This window comes from Chinchilla lanigera, unplaced genomic scaffold, assembly GCF_000276665.1.
Source record: "Chinchilla lanigera isolate Chin_1 unplaced genomic scaffold, ChiLan1.0 scaffold00061, whole genome shotgun sequence".
Lineage (NCBI taxonomy): Eukaryota > Metazoa > Chordata > Mammalia > Rodentia > Chinchillidae > Chinchilla > Chinchilla lanigera.
Window position 1 is genome coordinate 9,439,438 of NW_004955462.1, and position 16,240 is coordinate 9,455,677.

Genomic DNA, 16,240 nt, shown 5'->3' on the forward strand with positions numbered 1-16,240 from the left:
CTACCAGAGCAGAATGACGGGGCATCCTTAGACGGCAGAAAAGGAAGCACCCCTTCCGCGAGGCCGACTAACTCCTGAAACCACCGACCTCACACCTGATGCTTTAACAGCCCACACCGCGAGTTCAAATTCATGCATGGGATCCTGAGAGTGGCCTGAAAACTCTCTTCGCGCCTCTGTCCTAGGCAGTCTGTCATCGCGTCCTTTTCTCGCGGAGCCCTGGCTGCTCTTTGATGAGAGTCGGCGCGCCAGACAGAGCCTCTGCCCTCGGACGCTGTATTCAATGCCCAAAGGTGCGGGCGCCGCGGGTGTTAAGAAGTCGGTCATTCCTTAGCTATATGACTTGGGCGAGTTGTTAAATTTCTCCCAGTCTTCCTTTTCTCATCTGGAGACAAAAGAAACATTTCATTTCGGGCAAACTCGCAATCTTTAGAGGCTGTGCAGTAGGTAGAAGGTGCACAAACAGATTTCCCCTCCCAAGGAGGCGGAGCGCGCAGGCCCCGCCTCGCCAGCCCTCTCGGCTCTGATTGGTAGCCTCAGGGGGCGTGGCCAAGGGCGTGGCCTGGCTAACTGGATCCCATAAGTGGCGCCTCCCGGGACCTGCGCGCGGGACGTCGCCATGGCCGGCCGAGCTCACGTTGGTGCGAGCGCCCTGCTTGCGGCTCTGCTAGCGCCTGCGCTCTTATCGCTGCTGGTGTCGCCAGCGCGGAGCTACGGCGGCCAGAACCACGGCGACTGGGAGAAACCCCCGCTGATGCCGCCGCTGCCTCCCCGCGAGGACGCGGCGCGCGTGGCCCGCTTCGTGACGCACGTCAGCGACTGGGGCTCGCTGGCCACCATCTCGGCGCTGGAGGCGGTGCGCGGCCAGCCCTTCGCGGACGTGCTCTCGCTCAGCGACGGGCCCCCGGGCGCAGGGAGCGGCGTGCCCTACTTCTACCTGTCCCCCTTGCAGCTCTCCGCCCGCAACCTGGAGGTGGGTGAGGGGGCCCTGCCCTGTCGCCAGGGTGCTGCCCGCCAGACTGCAGGGCTCCTGGACAGGAGAATTCGAACCCGGTTCCACCGACGTGCCTTGTGCCTCTCGAGGGCCAGGCAGGCATTGCAGCAGCCCAGATGATGGGCAACTGACTGCCAGGAACCGCCCTCCACCCCCAGCCCACCTCACCACCCACCCGCTCCCGCCACGGTGCAAAGAAATGGGCGTGAGTGCTTTGCTGATCCTCGCCCAGAGTTGTCACGAGTCGTCTTGGGGCAAGTTGTCTCCACTAACTGGGCTCTGATATTTAGTTTTACAGGGCACAGGGACTGGTGGGTCGTTAAGCTCCTTGCATAAGTGACCTCGAGGTTTCTCTTTGTTAACTCTTGTGAATTAAGCATTTTCCTTCAGCGGGGCATGGTGGTACATGCCTGTATTCCTAGCTCTCTGGTAGGCTGAGGCAGAAGGATCCCAAGTTCTAACTCAGCCTGGACAATTTAGCAACATAGTGAGACCCTGTCTCAAAAATAAAAAGATAAAAAAATAAATTTAAAAGGACAGGAGATAGAGCTCAATGCAGAGGTCTTGGGTTCAATCCCCGGCTTAAGGAAAAAAAAAGGTCCCTCAGCCAGCCATAAGAAGCTAATGCACAACATTGCTGATGATTGGGATGCCTACTGCAGTCTTTAGGCCTTCCTATGCACAGTGGCCTCCCTGGGAGAGCAGGACTGACTCACCACCTGTCCCCACCCCACCCTTCGCCTTCTTCCAGGGCAGGGTGAGCTTGCACCTCTGGTGGACCTCTGCTGTCCAACGGTGGGCTCACAGCCACCGAGCAGGGGAACTGAGTCTGATTCTGTGGAAAATCTCAGACTTAGGTTAACCAGAAAAGGATATTGATAAAGGGGAGATGAAAGGAAGCCGATGTTTAATTAAGCACCTGCTGGATGGTAAGCTGGCCTTCAGTAACTGCAGGAGGTATTACTAACCTCATGCTTCAGATGAAGAACTGCTTATACAGGCTTCAGGTAGGATCCATCTGCTTTCAGACCAGAGGCCATGGCCCACTTTTCTTTGGTCCATGAAGAATTCTAGCTAATTTGAATTTGGTGCCAGTCTTTTCAAATTGAGATTTTACTTTTTTTTTTCATTTTCATTTTCATTTTTTTTGTCTTTTTGAGACAGGGTCTGGCTATACAGTTCAGGCTGGCCTTGAGCTCACTGTAGCCCAAACTGGTCTCGAACTCACAACGATCCTCCTGCCTCAGCCTGCTGAGTGCTGGGATTACAGGTGTGTGCCACCACGCCCAGGAAGATTCTACTTTTAAAAGTTTAAATTTCTACCTTCTTTTGAAAAAGAGAAGATGGAATGAAGCTGGGTGCCTAGATTTTTTTGAGCAAAAGCAGAAGCAGCTGGCCCTTCAGCTGAGGCACACACAGCCCAGTTCATTATTTTCTTAGCCTCAGCCCATGCTACTCTAGGCATGGCTGTAGATCACAGTACTTGGGAAGACTGTTACAATATGATACCAAGGCATTTTATTTAAAACTTTGGGGAAGGGTAGGAGTGGGGATTGAACCTAGGACCTTTGCACTGATCTACATCCCAGTCCTTTTTTATTTTTCATTTTGAGATGTCTCACTAAGTTATCCAGGCTGGGCACAAACTTGTAGTCTTCCTGCCTCAGCCTCCCAGCATATTGGAATTACAGGTGCATACCACCGTACCTGGCTTAAAAACACATTTTATTCTAAGACAGCCTCCCCCCCAGAAGGGGAGAGAACGAGCATCACTGCCATGTTCACATTTAAATTCGTGAGGTGACTGGGGAGTTGCTGACATCATCCCCTTTGAAGAAAGGAGGAAGTGTGACTCAGAGGCCCAGGAGTCATGTGACCAGCCCAGGTAGCTGAGGTCTCTAGAAACAGACAATGGTGAGGCATCTCCCTGGGGTTTCAGGTTTCCAGGATGGCAGTGAAAGACTCAATCAGAATTTGTCTGATCTTATTGTCAGCAGAACATTGTTTCTGCTCCCGCCTTCTCCCCCTTTGGGCCACCAGGATTCAGGAGGGTCTTCTCCTTGGGAGGCAGGGGTGGTGTAATCAGTGCCTGCCCACGCTGGGTCCTTGTTTTGAGGCAACAAAGATTGAAACCCACAAAACATTAAGCAGTGAGGAATGACCGAATGCGCGTTTATTAGAAAGAATAAAAAGAAAAGCACCCACCCCTAGAATGTGGGGCATCTGCAAGGCAGAAAAAACAGAGACTTGGGGGCTTTTGTACGTTTTGGTGTAGACTGATTTTTGCTGCTGGGCCTTTGGTGCCTGGTGTCTTGTTGGCATTTTACCCTCCAAGGCTCTTTCTGGTTTTACTCAGCTCTCTGGGTGCTTTGCATTTTAGTGGACTCAGCTCTGGCCTCCAGTTTACGGTACTTTGGACCTCTGGCCTGTCTGCCTCGCTTCCTTCTGTCTCCTGGCCTCAGCGGGATGAACAGTTTGGAAAGGACACAGAGACCCTGGTTGGGACCGCTTCTCCTGTGTCAGATGCCCGTCCCCCGTAACTCACAGGTTCAAATGGCCTTGCCACCCAGATGTTCATTTTGTATTTTTTTCCCCTGTGATGTTTGTGTACAGTAAATGCTTACACAGAGGTGTCGCTGGTTTGGGTGGTAATGGTACCAATTTGAGCTGCAGGGCCCAGGAGTCAGAAATCCTGGCGTCTGATTGTGTGCACCAACTACCCAAGCTACTGGCCTCCCTTTTTCTTGGCACTCTTTTCTTGCAATCTGACCCTCTTCCCACTCATGATTATTCTTTTTTCCGATTCACTAACAGTATCTCCCAGAGGCCATTTCTAACCCCTCTGCTGTTCTGTTGCGCTTTGGAAGGTTATATAGACTTTTGTGGCTTCATTTCTTCAGTTCTATATTTCTAACTCTGTGTGCCTTGGTTTTACTTCATTAATTTACTGTTACCTCAAATTCAGCATTTTAAAATCCAATTTTTCCTACTGAAACCAGCTTCCCTTGAGCTCTTCCATTTCTGTTAATGGAATTTTCTCAGCAAACACTGGTGTTCCCACTGCCTCTCCAGAATCCCTCAATTCCCAAATCTGCCAGTTTTTCTTCCATGTTGTTTGTTTCTGTCCCTCTCCCTTCCCTATCTCCACCATCCTATCCTTAGGCTAAGTCCTTATCACCACTAGCCTGAAAGTACTTAAATCTTCTGCCCTGTCCATCTGCCCACCAGACTTACATTAACAAAATACTTCTCACAGCAATGTTAACTGCCCAGAAACTTCTGTGTACTTCTCCTTGCTGCTTAAGAATCACTTAGGAGCTAGGCGTGGTGATGTGCGCATGTAATCCCAGCATTCTGGGAGGCTGAGACAGGAGGATTGCAAATTTGGGCCTTAACTGGGCAATTTAGCAACTTAGCGAGACCCTGTCTCAAAAAGAGGACTGGAGATGTAGCTCAGTGCAAAGGCCTTGGGTTCCATCCCAGTTACTGCCCCTCCTAAAAGGATCTCGGGGTGTTTAAAATGCAGATGGTTAGGGACTGGCACCCAAGCTCCTTAGGGGTGGGTCTGGGAAAGTACTGCCTGATGCTGACCTGCAGAATACTGCCTCGACTCCCTTAGCTTGGATTGGAGCCATGCCCCCTCCCCACCGCCGCTTTGGCCCTCTTTCCAGCAAGCTGAGTTCCTCACTGTCATCCTTTATGTCTCCCACCTTCCCAGTGCTGCTTTTTGCCATCACCCATTCCCTCCACCTGTAATATGTTCCCCACCTAAGTCCTAATTTTAACTATAAGACACACCCCCATAGTTGCTGGGTCCCTTCAGGCTATGTTGACTACACTTCACTGCTCACCTCTGCTTTTTAACCTCTTCTGTATTTTTCTTTTGCATTATCTAGGTTTTGATTATCTCTGACTTCTCAAAAGGGTTGGGAAGAGGCCTTCCTTGAAAGCCTCTTTTTCTTGGTTTCCTGTAGTACCTTGAGGAATAGCTTGGGGATAGTAGGTATTTTGGCTAAGTGACTTCAGGGAGATTGCTTCAGGACTCACTGCGTTTGGTGGGTCACCGTGAAATGGCAAAAACAAAAATCTCCACAAAGACACTTAGGGTTTAAAGAACTAAGTAGTCTGAAATACAGTGTTTGAAATGTACAGTATTCTGTCAGCAGTGCCTTCATGGATCTGATTGCTGAGTAGGAAAGAATTTTGTTTGCCTCACATTTTGAGTCTGAGATATAGAGGCTTTTGTTTTTTGCAGCAAGAACAAGCAACTTCTTCAGTTTTGACATCACAGGACAGACAGTTCCTGCTACCAGGAGATAACGAGGCAGCATGATTCAGCTATTTTGTTGCTCAAGTTGCATAATGAGCTGGTAGAGCGCAACTGTGGCGTTTTTATACACTTGTTTCATAGTAGAAGTTAACACTAGTTTGGCTAATTCAGTGAAGTCTATCACCAGCCTCAAATTTGAGTGGTATTGTAATTAGAATTCCTCTGAAGGGTGTGGAACAGATTTTGAGTTTCTGAAAAAAAATGTTTTAAAATAGTTCTTATGGAGTCAGTTAATTTTAAACATGAAATCTCCTGAGAGGGTCAGGATCCATCTTAGCCAAGTGATATTTTCCCCGAGTGGAAGGTGGTGGGTTATAGTTCCTTGTTTCATGGAACAGTGTGCCAGCTCTAGGCCCACTGTGTATGCAACTCAAAAAATGTATTACCTGTCTGGAAACTGTGTGTCTTGGTTACTTTTCTCTCGTTGCTGAGACAAAATACCTGACGCCCAAAATTAAGGAAGGAAAGGTTTATTTAGCTCACGGTTTGTTGGGGTTTCAGTCCATACTTGGCTGGCTCCAAGGCAGAGTGGCACATGGCACAGGGCAACCGTTTATGGCGGGTGGAAGATAGCAAAAGTGACAAGAGCAAAAGGGGGGAGTGTTGACAAACAGCCTCTTTCCCTCCCTTACATTGTATGCAAACTATCTGCCCCAGGCTGGGTGTAGCAGTCACGCCCATAATCCCAGCATTGGACTATGGATCAATCAAATAATCTAGAAGCCTGCCCCATGACTGCATGAGGATTTGGGGGGATATGCAGACACAAACCATCACATTGTATTTCACATGAGAGGGTCTTCATTCTCTCTCTACAGGCGAATCCACATGCCTCACTGACCATGTCTTTGGCACAGACTGACTTCTGTAAGAAACATGTATTTGATCCCCAGAGTCCCCTGTGTGTTCACATAATGCTTTCGGGAACGCTGACCAAGGTAAGTAGTGAACCTTGAGAAGAGCGATGGCTTTAGGAGAGCATCATCGTATGAACAATGAAAGAAGAAATCTATGGAGCAAGTAGTACAGCTGATTTGTGATCGAGATGCCCAGTTAGGATGTGTTCCAATATGTAAACTAATTCCATGAAAACTAAAGGTTTAATCAGTTGCTGTCATGAAGGTGTTCAGTAGGGTGTTTATGAGGAACATAAACTATTTTCTGAAGCCAAACGTGTAGCAAGTATGAAGCTCCCTTATAAAATTATGCTTGCTAAGGAACATCTGCTCGGCTGAAGCTTATTCCTCCGTTATGCTTTATGTGGTGCCTCATTTCCCATGTCCCTATCACTGTATTTTCACAAAGGCTTAGAGCAGAGGAAATACTGAGAGGCCAACAAGAGGAGGGTCTGTTACTAAACACCGGAAAGGGATTTAGAGTTTGGGACAAATGCCAGAGTGAGGATGTTAAATTAACTCACAGGAAGGACAATGGACAAGGTGTCCCAGCACTCAGGAAGCTGAGGCAGGAGGATCACCACGAGTTCAAGGCCAATCTGGACTACATAGTGGGTTGAAGGCCAGCCTGAACTACATTGTGAAACCCTGTCTCAAAATACCACAAACAAACAAACAAAAAAAAACCAAACCACCAAACCTCAGACAAGTTTGATTTGTGGTCTGGAAATTCTTAGTAGGTGGATCTCTGACACTGATTGTCCTTCACTGGCAGCAGAAAGGTCCCATGGTGCTACTGCTACAGATCTTTACCCTTTATGTACACTCATCTACGTGCTTACCACATACATTGTGTCACATGTAACATGTGTGCCACATGTCTCAGGCACCCGTAACACTTCATGATGAAACTGTGTTCTGGTTAGTTGAGTCGCTCAGAGTTACTGCTTAGCAATGAGAACCAGTGCTTAGGATGGTTCCTTCCTCAGTGTATCTGTTACCGCCACCATTTGAGATCATTATGGTTCTCGGTATGCTTCACCCTTCCTTTATTTGCTCCTGACTCCTTACGTGTACGATCAAGATTTACAAAATCAACCCGGGACTATTTGTTGAGTGCCAGAACCACACATTCTTAACCAATGAGAAAACAGTGTCACTGCTGTTAGAACGTGTATTCCACATTTGTCTCTTAGGTGAATGAAACAGAAACGGACTTGGCAAAACAGTCATTATTCACTCGTCACCCCGAGATGAAAACATGGCCTTCCAGCCATAACTGGTTCTTCGCGAAGTTGAATATAACCAATATCTGGGTTTTGGACTACTTTGGTGGAGCCAAAATCGTGACACCTGAAGAATATTATAATGTCACAGTTCAGTAAGTAGTTCTGCATCTTTCACCTGTCTAATAGTGCACCCTTATCAGTGGTCCTCAGCCTTCTAAAACAAGAGGGCAGGCTGGAGGTGACCCCTTCATCAGGGACCTCTGTGGCAGGCTGGAAAGCCTGTGACCCCTTCTTGAAGTAACATGTTCAATGCACAAAATATGTGAGATTACCAGAAAAGCCAATGGCATTGAAATTTATAAAAATATTTTTAAATATGTGGTATAGTAATATGTAAGCTTTTAAAACTCATATTATATAATATAAGGTCTAGCGATGATTCTATAACTTTCCTTTCAAAGTAGGCAAGACCGAAGATAAAATTTTGAGACACCTACAATACTAGTAACATGATTTGAAAGTATCAGTGATTTCTGCATTTCTGTGGGGGGAAGTCACAGACATCCTAGTGCCCCAGGCCACCTGCAGGCATGTCCCATCTGCAGCCCACCTTTTTTTCTTTCCTGGTTATAATAACAAATATGAAAAAGGAGGTTTTGTTACTTATATACATTAACTATATTATATATTTTATGTGCAACCCAAGACAGTTCCTTTTCAATGGGTAAGGGGGCCGGAAAGAGAGACAGTAGGCCAGGCATCCCAGCACTTGGGAGGCTGAGGCAGGAGGATTGTTGTGAGTTCAAGGCCAGCCTGGGCTACGAAGTGAGCTCAAGGCCAGCCTGAACTGCATAGCAAGACCTTGTCTCAAAAGAAAAAAAAAAGAGAGAGACAATGACCATGATGGCATTTTTTCCTGAGAATCAGACCTGGTGCTCTAGACTGTGAATGTTCCATATCAATCTGAGTGAGTGACCTGTCCCCATCATCCCAGAGGACTGAACAACAGTGGGGGGGGAGTGTGACTTACCCCACAGGACATGGGTGCTTGAAGGGGAGGAGGTGACCACCCCCGAGGCCTTGACAGAAGGGAGAAGTATCTGAGGGTGGGAAGCGACAGGAAGAAGGGGCAGTCAGATCCCGCGGAGAGGGCTGTGGGTTCCCAGGAAGGAATACAAAGGACTGGTCCTCTTCCCAGGTGACTTGGGATCCTGGCATGGGTGGCACCCACAGATCTGATGGGAAGTGATAACAATAGCAATAATAGTAAGAATAATAACAATAGCAGCTCATGTTTGCTGAGCTTGTGGCACTGGCCAGGTTTGCACTGGCTGCGTAACACACATTAACTTCTGAGTTGTCACCACACCCTCGATATGGTACTGTTTTCTGTAAAATGGAATGCTGATGCAGAGCTAAGGAACGTGCTTACAGCCTCACAGCCTGGAGGTGGCCATGCCAGGACTCCAGCCCTGGATCTCTGTATGTCCCTTTGCTGGGCATAGGCCAGCATAGGCCCCTCTGCTGTATGCCCCTATGCCTCCTGGCAGCTGGCAGCCCCCACCCCGTGTGTTTGTGGTGTACTTTCTGTGGTAATGACGGACAGGGAGATTGGAGTGACGATACTAAGCCAGGATTGTATGCAGCGGCTTAGTTGGGGCTGATGCAGTATGTGACTGAGGTGGTACAGAAGGTGAAAGACTACGCAGAGGCGAGAGTTATTCAGTCACTGAGAGAGAAGCTGAAAGTGACTGGTTCTCTGAAAGAGGAAGCTTCAGAGAAACAGCCCTGAGATGAGGCCTCTTGGCTATTTATTGGTAACTCAAGGACGGAGCACAAAGAGGTAAAAGAAAAACATTTGCAACACTTGTATAGGCGTTTTGGTCATGGGACAGAGAAGGAATGGGGTGGTTAGGTACATGACACATGTCGATGTAATTAAGCAAGCTTACTGCGGCTGAGGAGCACACTGGCCAAAGCAGACATCTCTGAGAATAACTCACTTTAAATTCTGCTGAAGATCGTCCTGCAGATCTGCTCTAAACTTAAGCATGCATTCCAGGAGCCTAGGGGCTGCTATTCCCAAGGTCCCTTCCTTTTCACATTCACTTCAGTAACCCCTTTGGCCAGAGTCTCCCCACAGGGGGCTTACATTCTTACATTGATTTATCTGTTGTGGAACAGTCCAGTTGAAGTATTGACTTCCCATTATGGTGGTAAATTCTTGACAGCAAAGCCCAGGGTTTTAAAATTTTTGTCTTTAAATTCCAGTCAGGACAGTGGACAGGATGTGGCATAGGGCAGGTATTTAGGAAGCACTGGCTGATTTTCAGGCTGATTGTCTGAAACAAAAACTCGTTGAGTCAGTCTCCAACAGTCCTGGTATTTATCCTGCTGCTGTGGGTGCGGGAGAGGAGACCCAGAGCTCTGATCTCATCTGGGCTGGCAAAACATCCCACTGTGTAGACCATCACAGTCTCTGGAATGCAGTTATCTTTGTGTAAGTAGTATCCCAAGGGCAGTGCTTGCTTTAACAACAAAAGTGTGTTTTCCTTTAAGTGTCTACACTGAATAAGTAAATAAAATAGACATCTTACAAGTTTGCACGGTTATGCAGATAAGTAAGCCCTTTCCTGCAGCTCAGAGATGAAATAAGATTTTCTCCTTGTTCCGAGAGGGGGACCAAAGCTACAGCAGTGTCCTCTCCTAGGCAGTGACCAGCTTATTAGCGGTGGGTGATATCTGACAGGACGCAGCGTAAAAAAAGAGAGAGACAATGACCATGATGGCATTTTTTCCTGAGAATCAGACCTGGTGCCCATTTCAGAGCCCCGCTGTTTGCCACCAGAACTGTTATAGTCTTGGGAGTGTTCCAGAATGTCTGTGAGGGTCAGGGCCTGTGTGTCCGTGGGGAGCCACTCACAAGGGCCTCAGGCGTTCTGCAGCTGCCCTGTCTTACAGTGACCTTTGCTTGCCCAGATCCCTTTTGGAAGACATTATTTCTCCAGATACCGTGAGGCCCCCAATGTCTGACGTCCACATCGCTCAGACTGAGTCTGAAGAAAGTGTCAACACCTGCACCGCTTGCTAGGCTAATCTGAGGCCTCACTGAATGTGGCTCCTTAGGCGACTTGAGTCAAGAGCCCTGGGCAAGTTTGTCTCAGTGTGCCCCGCCTTGCGTCAGCGCTGCTTCCCGTTATATGAGCGTGGAGTGTGCCTCAAGGCCTCCTTTTATCGCCTCTGGTGCATGTGATAGTCTTTCCTAGCCAAGACAGGCAGTGAAAACTCATGGACCCCAAACTTGTCAGGTCTGCTTTGCCTGGAGATGGCTCTCCTGACCCGCGGTGGCTAAGGCTGCAACAGGAAGGCGGGACAGGGTCATTCCCAGCTGGGCCAGCACCATTGCTCTTGTGCTTTAATGCTCTCAATTGTTTCTGTCCCTTGAACCTTCAGAAATGATCTTTAATAGATAACGGCCGTTGTGATGGTGACTGGCCTATCTCTTGCTGTGTTCCAGCCATGCTTAGTAAAATGTCCGAATGAGAGCTGGAGAGGAGAGGCGCTTTCTAAAATGAGGATTCCTACGCTCCTCCCAGACCTGCTAAAACCAGAACTGGGGAACCTGCATTTTATCAAACTCAGGCAATTCTTCACCATGCTACACTGGTGAAAACTGACTCAAAATCTTCAGCTTTAGGCTCACGAGTCTCTCTTGCCCTTCCCTAGAGTGAGTTAACTACAGATCGGCCAGTTCATTTTAATGAGTGAATTCCTCCTCTCCCCTCCGCTTTCTAGGTGAAGCACCGTGGGACTTGAACCTCAGGCGTGGTTTCTCAGGCCGGCTCATGCATACCGCAAGGGCTTAACTTCTCATGGGCATCTCCCAGAGTGTTGGTCACTTTTCTGTCTTATGCTGGTTGGTTTTCTTGCTTGCTTACAAAATAACGTTGGACCTGTACTGGAGTTCCTGGAAAATGTGGGTCTCTCCCCGCTGCATGTTTTGAAGCCATTTGCATAGAGAAATCTCTTTTATTATAATCAAAGAAGTTTTGTTTTATGAATTGAATTATTTTTCCAGTGGTGTTCCGTGAAGAGTGAGTACCAGCTTTAGGTCACCCGTTGGCTGTTGGAGGTGCCTGGTCCCTGGTGATACCGTGCTCGCCCTCCTGGCCCCAGCTGCCCCAGAGTGGCAGGACTGTGGGGTGGAGGGTGGACGGCGGGCCCTGGGGGAAACGGGATGCTTCCTGCTCCTGTCCCTGCCTTGTCAGGCAGTCCTGTTATTATTGATCCAACAGAAGGCAAAACTATTTCTTAGAGGGACCTTCCTGGGCTTTTTACGTTCTAACACAGGGCATTCAGAAAGCTCACTGTGTAATCAGCTTCTTCCATTCAAAGCATACACGTGCACTGTTTTTCTTTTTTGCCCCAAAATGGGATTGCAAAGGAAAGAGGACAGGGGTTTTGCATATTTCTGATATTCTGTTCCAAGTGGAAGTATGGACCAGCTTCAGCCAGAGCCCAAATTCCCCCTCTTCGACTGCCCTCCACAGCTTTTTAAATGTGAACACTCTCAAATGTGACCTCAGCCTTCAACTGCACTAAATCTACATAGCTCCTAATGCTGCTGCCTAAATCAGGTCATCTGCGAGAAGATAACGTGGCAGTAAAAAAAGCGCATTTCAGAAGAGAAGGTACTCTAGTTTAATACCTATGTACATGATTTGAAGATGTATGAGATTCCTTTCAAAGAAGTGTTGAGAATTAAACCACTGAATCCTTAAATGGAAAAGAGAAAAGAAATCAAATATGACATCATGCTTGAGAACAAAAGGATAAACTTAAGTTTAAGAAAAATGATGTACATGAAACAGTGAAATACACCTCTGATTCAAAGCATCAATAATTCCATGATAAATGTATTCATTCCGTATCACAGATACACACTAATGTATAAAAAAGGATCAGTAATTAAAGGCACTGAAGAAAACATGTTGGACTTACTTTCTTAAACCTAGGTATTAATATTTATTACCCCATGCCATGCTCCAGTGTTGGAAATCTTCGGTGGTTTCATTTGAATATGTTCTCTGATCAGCTAGGGACTGTTCCCAAACGCCAAGGGCGCTGCAGCACCCTTTCCTACTGGTGAGAAGCACCTGCCCTAGCATTTGGGGAATGGCCAGAGCCCAGCTGTTGTCACAGGTCCTTGGGTTCTGTGTACCTTGTGGTAGAGCTAGGGTTCAGGACTTTCTCTTTACCCTCTTAACATGAATTTCGTCTTCAGCACTTGGCAGCATAGAAAAACATCCATATTCAGGTTGGACCCAGTTATCCTACAGGGTGAAGCCAGCTGTTGCCAGCAGGGCTTTGTCAGAGACGCAAACTTGGCTTTGAGAATTCGCTTTATTTATGGCCAATCAAGAATATAAGGAAAGCCCATAAAAATGGAAAGGTGAGTTTATGCACCATTTGGCCACATTTGGAGAACAGATTCTCTACCCCACGTCAAGGAGCGTCCAGATGTGCTCTAGTTTATAGGTGGGCTGAACAACTGCAGGAAATACACAAGTGTAGATGTAGCCGGTTTCAGCCCACCAGAGCGGCCCAGGGAGTGTAGAATCCTTATGCCAAGGCTAGTGGGTGACGGTTTCCACTCTCATGAGGAGCTTACCTTAAATGAAAATAGTTTTGGTCTTTAAAAATCTATTTGAAACTCAGTTATACAGCCAGCTTCACCCAGCAGGCTCCGGCAGATTCCTTTACAATGGAATAGGCAGACTGTTACATTCAGAGTGGCCACGAGAGGGCAGTGGAGACCCCTTTTTGTGCCGATGTGGTTTCCTGTGCAGTCTGGCTGATCGCTTTCCTAAGAATGACACCCTGGGCAGGGCGAGGGGAGGGCAGCGTTGATGGTGACACTGGAGTACAGGGAGCTCAGCAGGGGCAAGAGGAGAGGCAGAGGCCTGGTCTGCTGTTGCTGGTAGTTTTCGTGGGTTTCTCTCTCTCTACCTCCACGCTGGGCTTCCCAACAGGCTCGAGGTCCTATGCCCCACCTGCTGCAGAGGAGGGACAGAGCCCTGGTCTGAACAGGGTGAGACGGGGTGAGAGAGGGCTGTGGCCCAGGGAGGGGCCCTGGTTACAAACACATCAACGGAGAAAGAAGCAGTGACTGAAGAGGTACCTGAAGCTTCAGGGCCTAGAGGCCCCCTTTGGCATTTTGCCTTGGCCATCCATCTGCTCTGCTGCTCAGGGCCAGCGGTCATTGCTGAACTTTAGTGTATTGTGTCTTCTGGTCCAGGTTGGAAGTCCTTCCGGTATGCAGCAGGTTGGAGAAAAATCCATTATGAAATGAGGCAAGGGCCAATGAGATAAATGCACAAATGCTCACTGGGGGGTTGCAAATGCCCTGTTCCCCCTCTTAGAAGCACTCAGAGCGATGATCACAGTCATTAAGGAGACTACTATTTTATTTTATTTTATTTTTGTCTTTTTGAAACAGGGTCTCGCTGTGCAGTTCAGGCTGGCCTTGAGCTCACTTTGTAGCCCAGGCTGGTCTCGAACTCAGAACGATCCGCCAGCCTCAGCCTCCCAAGTGCTGGGATTACAGGCGTGCGCCACCACGCCTGGCAAGAGACCACTATTTTATGAAGGGGCGAGCTTCTCAGTGTTAGTGCAGAGGAAGTCATGCCCCCCTGTGCAGTGCTGGCTGGTCAGTGTCACACAAGACTCACACTCAGACCGGGTGGCTGTATGTTTCCATCTTGGATTATAACTGAAGCCTTTTTTGAAATTAAAGGAGACCTGAATCAATCCTCAATACTTTGTTTTTTTCTTCCAATTGTAAGATATACAAATATGCATATATGTATGTGTTGAAAATAAGGAAAATAACAATTTCCAGTTCATAATCTTGCTAGCTGCATGGCTGCTAGTATTTTGTATTTTCCTCCAATCTTTGTGTTGATGAAATGCTTAAACAGGGCGAGGATCATGCTGCATATGGGCTGCGTGTCACACTGCTTCCTCTTTATGGTACCCTCGCGTTCCCGGAAGTCACTCACCAAGGATACATTAGAAGGGCTGTCGGATCCTTCCCCAGGTCAGTACACCCAGGCTACAAAGTAACTGTGTTGGGACTCTGTTGCTAGAGACCAAAATCCAAGTCAAAGTAATTTAAATGAAAGAGAAATTCTCTTATATTAAAATACTCTTTCAAGGGCCAAGGATATAGCTCAGGGGCGCAGCGCCTGCCTGGCAAGCACGAGTTTGTGAGTTTAATTCCCGGTACCAAATAAATAAAATAAAATAAAATAAAATACTCTTTCAGAATTTAATCTTTATTTCTTGGCTTCATTTTCCACTGGGCTGGTTTTAATTGCAACTGGAATCATACAGCAAAGCGGGGCCCCAGCCACTCCTAAAGAATCACTGTGTTCTGGGAACAGGACGCCCTCACTGGGCAGGCCTGAGTCATGTGTCTTTTTCTGGAGTTGAGGGTTCATTTCAACAGAGTCCCAACCACAGAGACTGGGAGAATTTTGAACGGGGACTTTTAAAAAATTTTATTAATGCCTATTAATTTTACAAACTATTGGGCTTCAGGGTGGCATTTTCATATGTGCATCTAACGCATTTGGATCGTCCCCATCTCACTGCCCTCCCTTGCGTGTCTCCCCCTCCTCATTACCGACTTCCTCTTGGGTAATACTTGCGTGTCTTCTGCTTTCAGGACACCCTCCACACCCACACATATTAGGGAGAACATGCAATACATGCGTTTCTGAGTCTGGCTTATTGCACTGAACATGATCTTCAGTTCCACCCATTTTCCTGAACGTGACACAGTTTTTCCTTCTTACGGCTGAACAATATTTCACTATGTGTACGTACCATATTGTGTGTGAGGATGGCACCTAGGCCAGTTCCATGTCTCAGCTACTGTGAATTACGCTGCAATAAACATGGGGTTTCTCCATGTTTGAATGATTAAGACACGTCTGTGGGTGGGCATCTGCAGCTGGTGCATGGTGGGCCAATTGTGTCAATGTTTCTCTGTGTCATGGTAGTTCTCAACGAAGCAGCAGTGGCCGGCCTGAGGGCTGGCGAGCAACAGCGCTCACCGCCATGTGGCTTCCTCTGCACCAGAACCCCTTCTCCCAGGTGCCTGTTAGGCTGGGGGCCGGCCCAAGGGCTCTCGGCCACTGGGGGTCCTCCCTCTGGGGGCCTACGAGGCAGGAAGCTAGCCAGCCGGAAGACCGGCGCTCCCCGCCCGTGGCTCTCTGTGCGCTGGAAGCCCTCCTTCCGGGGAACTACGAGGCCGGGAGTGAGCCACCGGTCCGAAGACCAGCGCTCCCCACCCGAGGCTCCCCGTGCACCCAGGATCAGTCTGTTTTCTGAGTAAGGGAATTGGCGCGCTGCGCTCAGGTCCTGAGTCAGTGAACACACGCTGTCGCTCTGGTTGCCGAGGGCTGTCTGTGTCCCTGGGATTCGTGTGTCTTCACTTGCTCAGACTGCCGTAACCAAATGCTGGTTTAAATGGCAGAAATTTATTTCTCAGCATTATAGAGGCTGCACGTGTAAGACCAGGGGGTCAGAGAGTCAGGTTCTGGTGAGGACCCGCCTCCTGCATACAGGTGGACTTGTGGTGCGCTCACTGACAGATCTCCCTCCCTCATTCTAAAATGTCACAGCCCTGTCTAATTAGGATTTCATCCTTCGACCTCACCTAACCTTAGGAGATGGGGATCTTAACTCAGCTTGCTCAGCTGATTCTTTTTTTTTTTTTTTTTTT

At 48.0% G+C, this 16,240-nt stretch overlaps 1 protein-coding gene across 2 annotated transcripts; it reads left to right on the top strand.

Annotated features, from left to right (window-relative positions):
• Positions 1-581: 581 nt before the first annotated feature.
• Creg1 (cellular repressor of E1A-stimulated genes 1) lies at positions 582-12,438 on the top strand. Of its 2 annotated transcripts, XM_005398225.2 has the most exons (4): positions 583-973; positions 6,143-6,262; positions 7,417-7,601; positions 11,245-12,438. In XM_005398225.2, exons 1-4 carry the CDS (start codon positions 620-622, stop codon positions 11,246-11,248), a joined length of 663 nt encoding a protein of 220 aa, XP_005398282.1. In that variant the 5' UTR covers positions 583-619; the 3' UTR covers positions 11,249-12,438. The 2 variants fall into 2 exon arrangements, with proteins under 2 accessions (XP_005398283.1, XP_005398282.1); XM_005398226.2 differs by lacking the exon at positions 11,245-12,438 and having other exon boundaries at positions 582-973; positions 7,417-7,605.
• Positions 12,439-16,240: the final 3,802 nt, after the last annotated feature.

Coding starts and splice junctions, on each gene's coding strand:
- Creg1 (XM_005398226.2), top strand. CDS start 620: ATGGCCGGCCGAGCTCACGTTGGTGCGAGCGCCCTGCTTGCGGCTCTG. Junction 974..6,142: donor TCTCCGCCCGCAACCTGGAG/GTGGGTGAGGGG, acceptor CTCTCTCTACAG/GCGAATCCACATGCCTCACT. Junction 6,263..7,416: donor TTTCGGGAACGCTGACCAAG/GTAAGTAGTGAA, acceptor TTTGTCTCTTAG/GTGAATGAAACAGAAACGGA.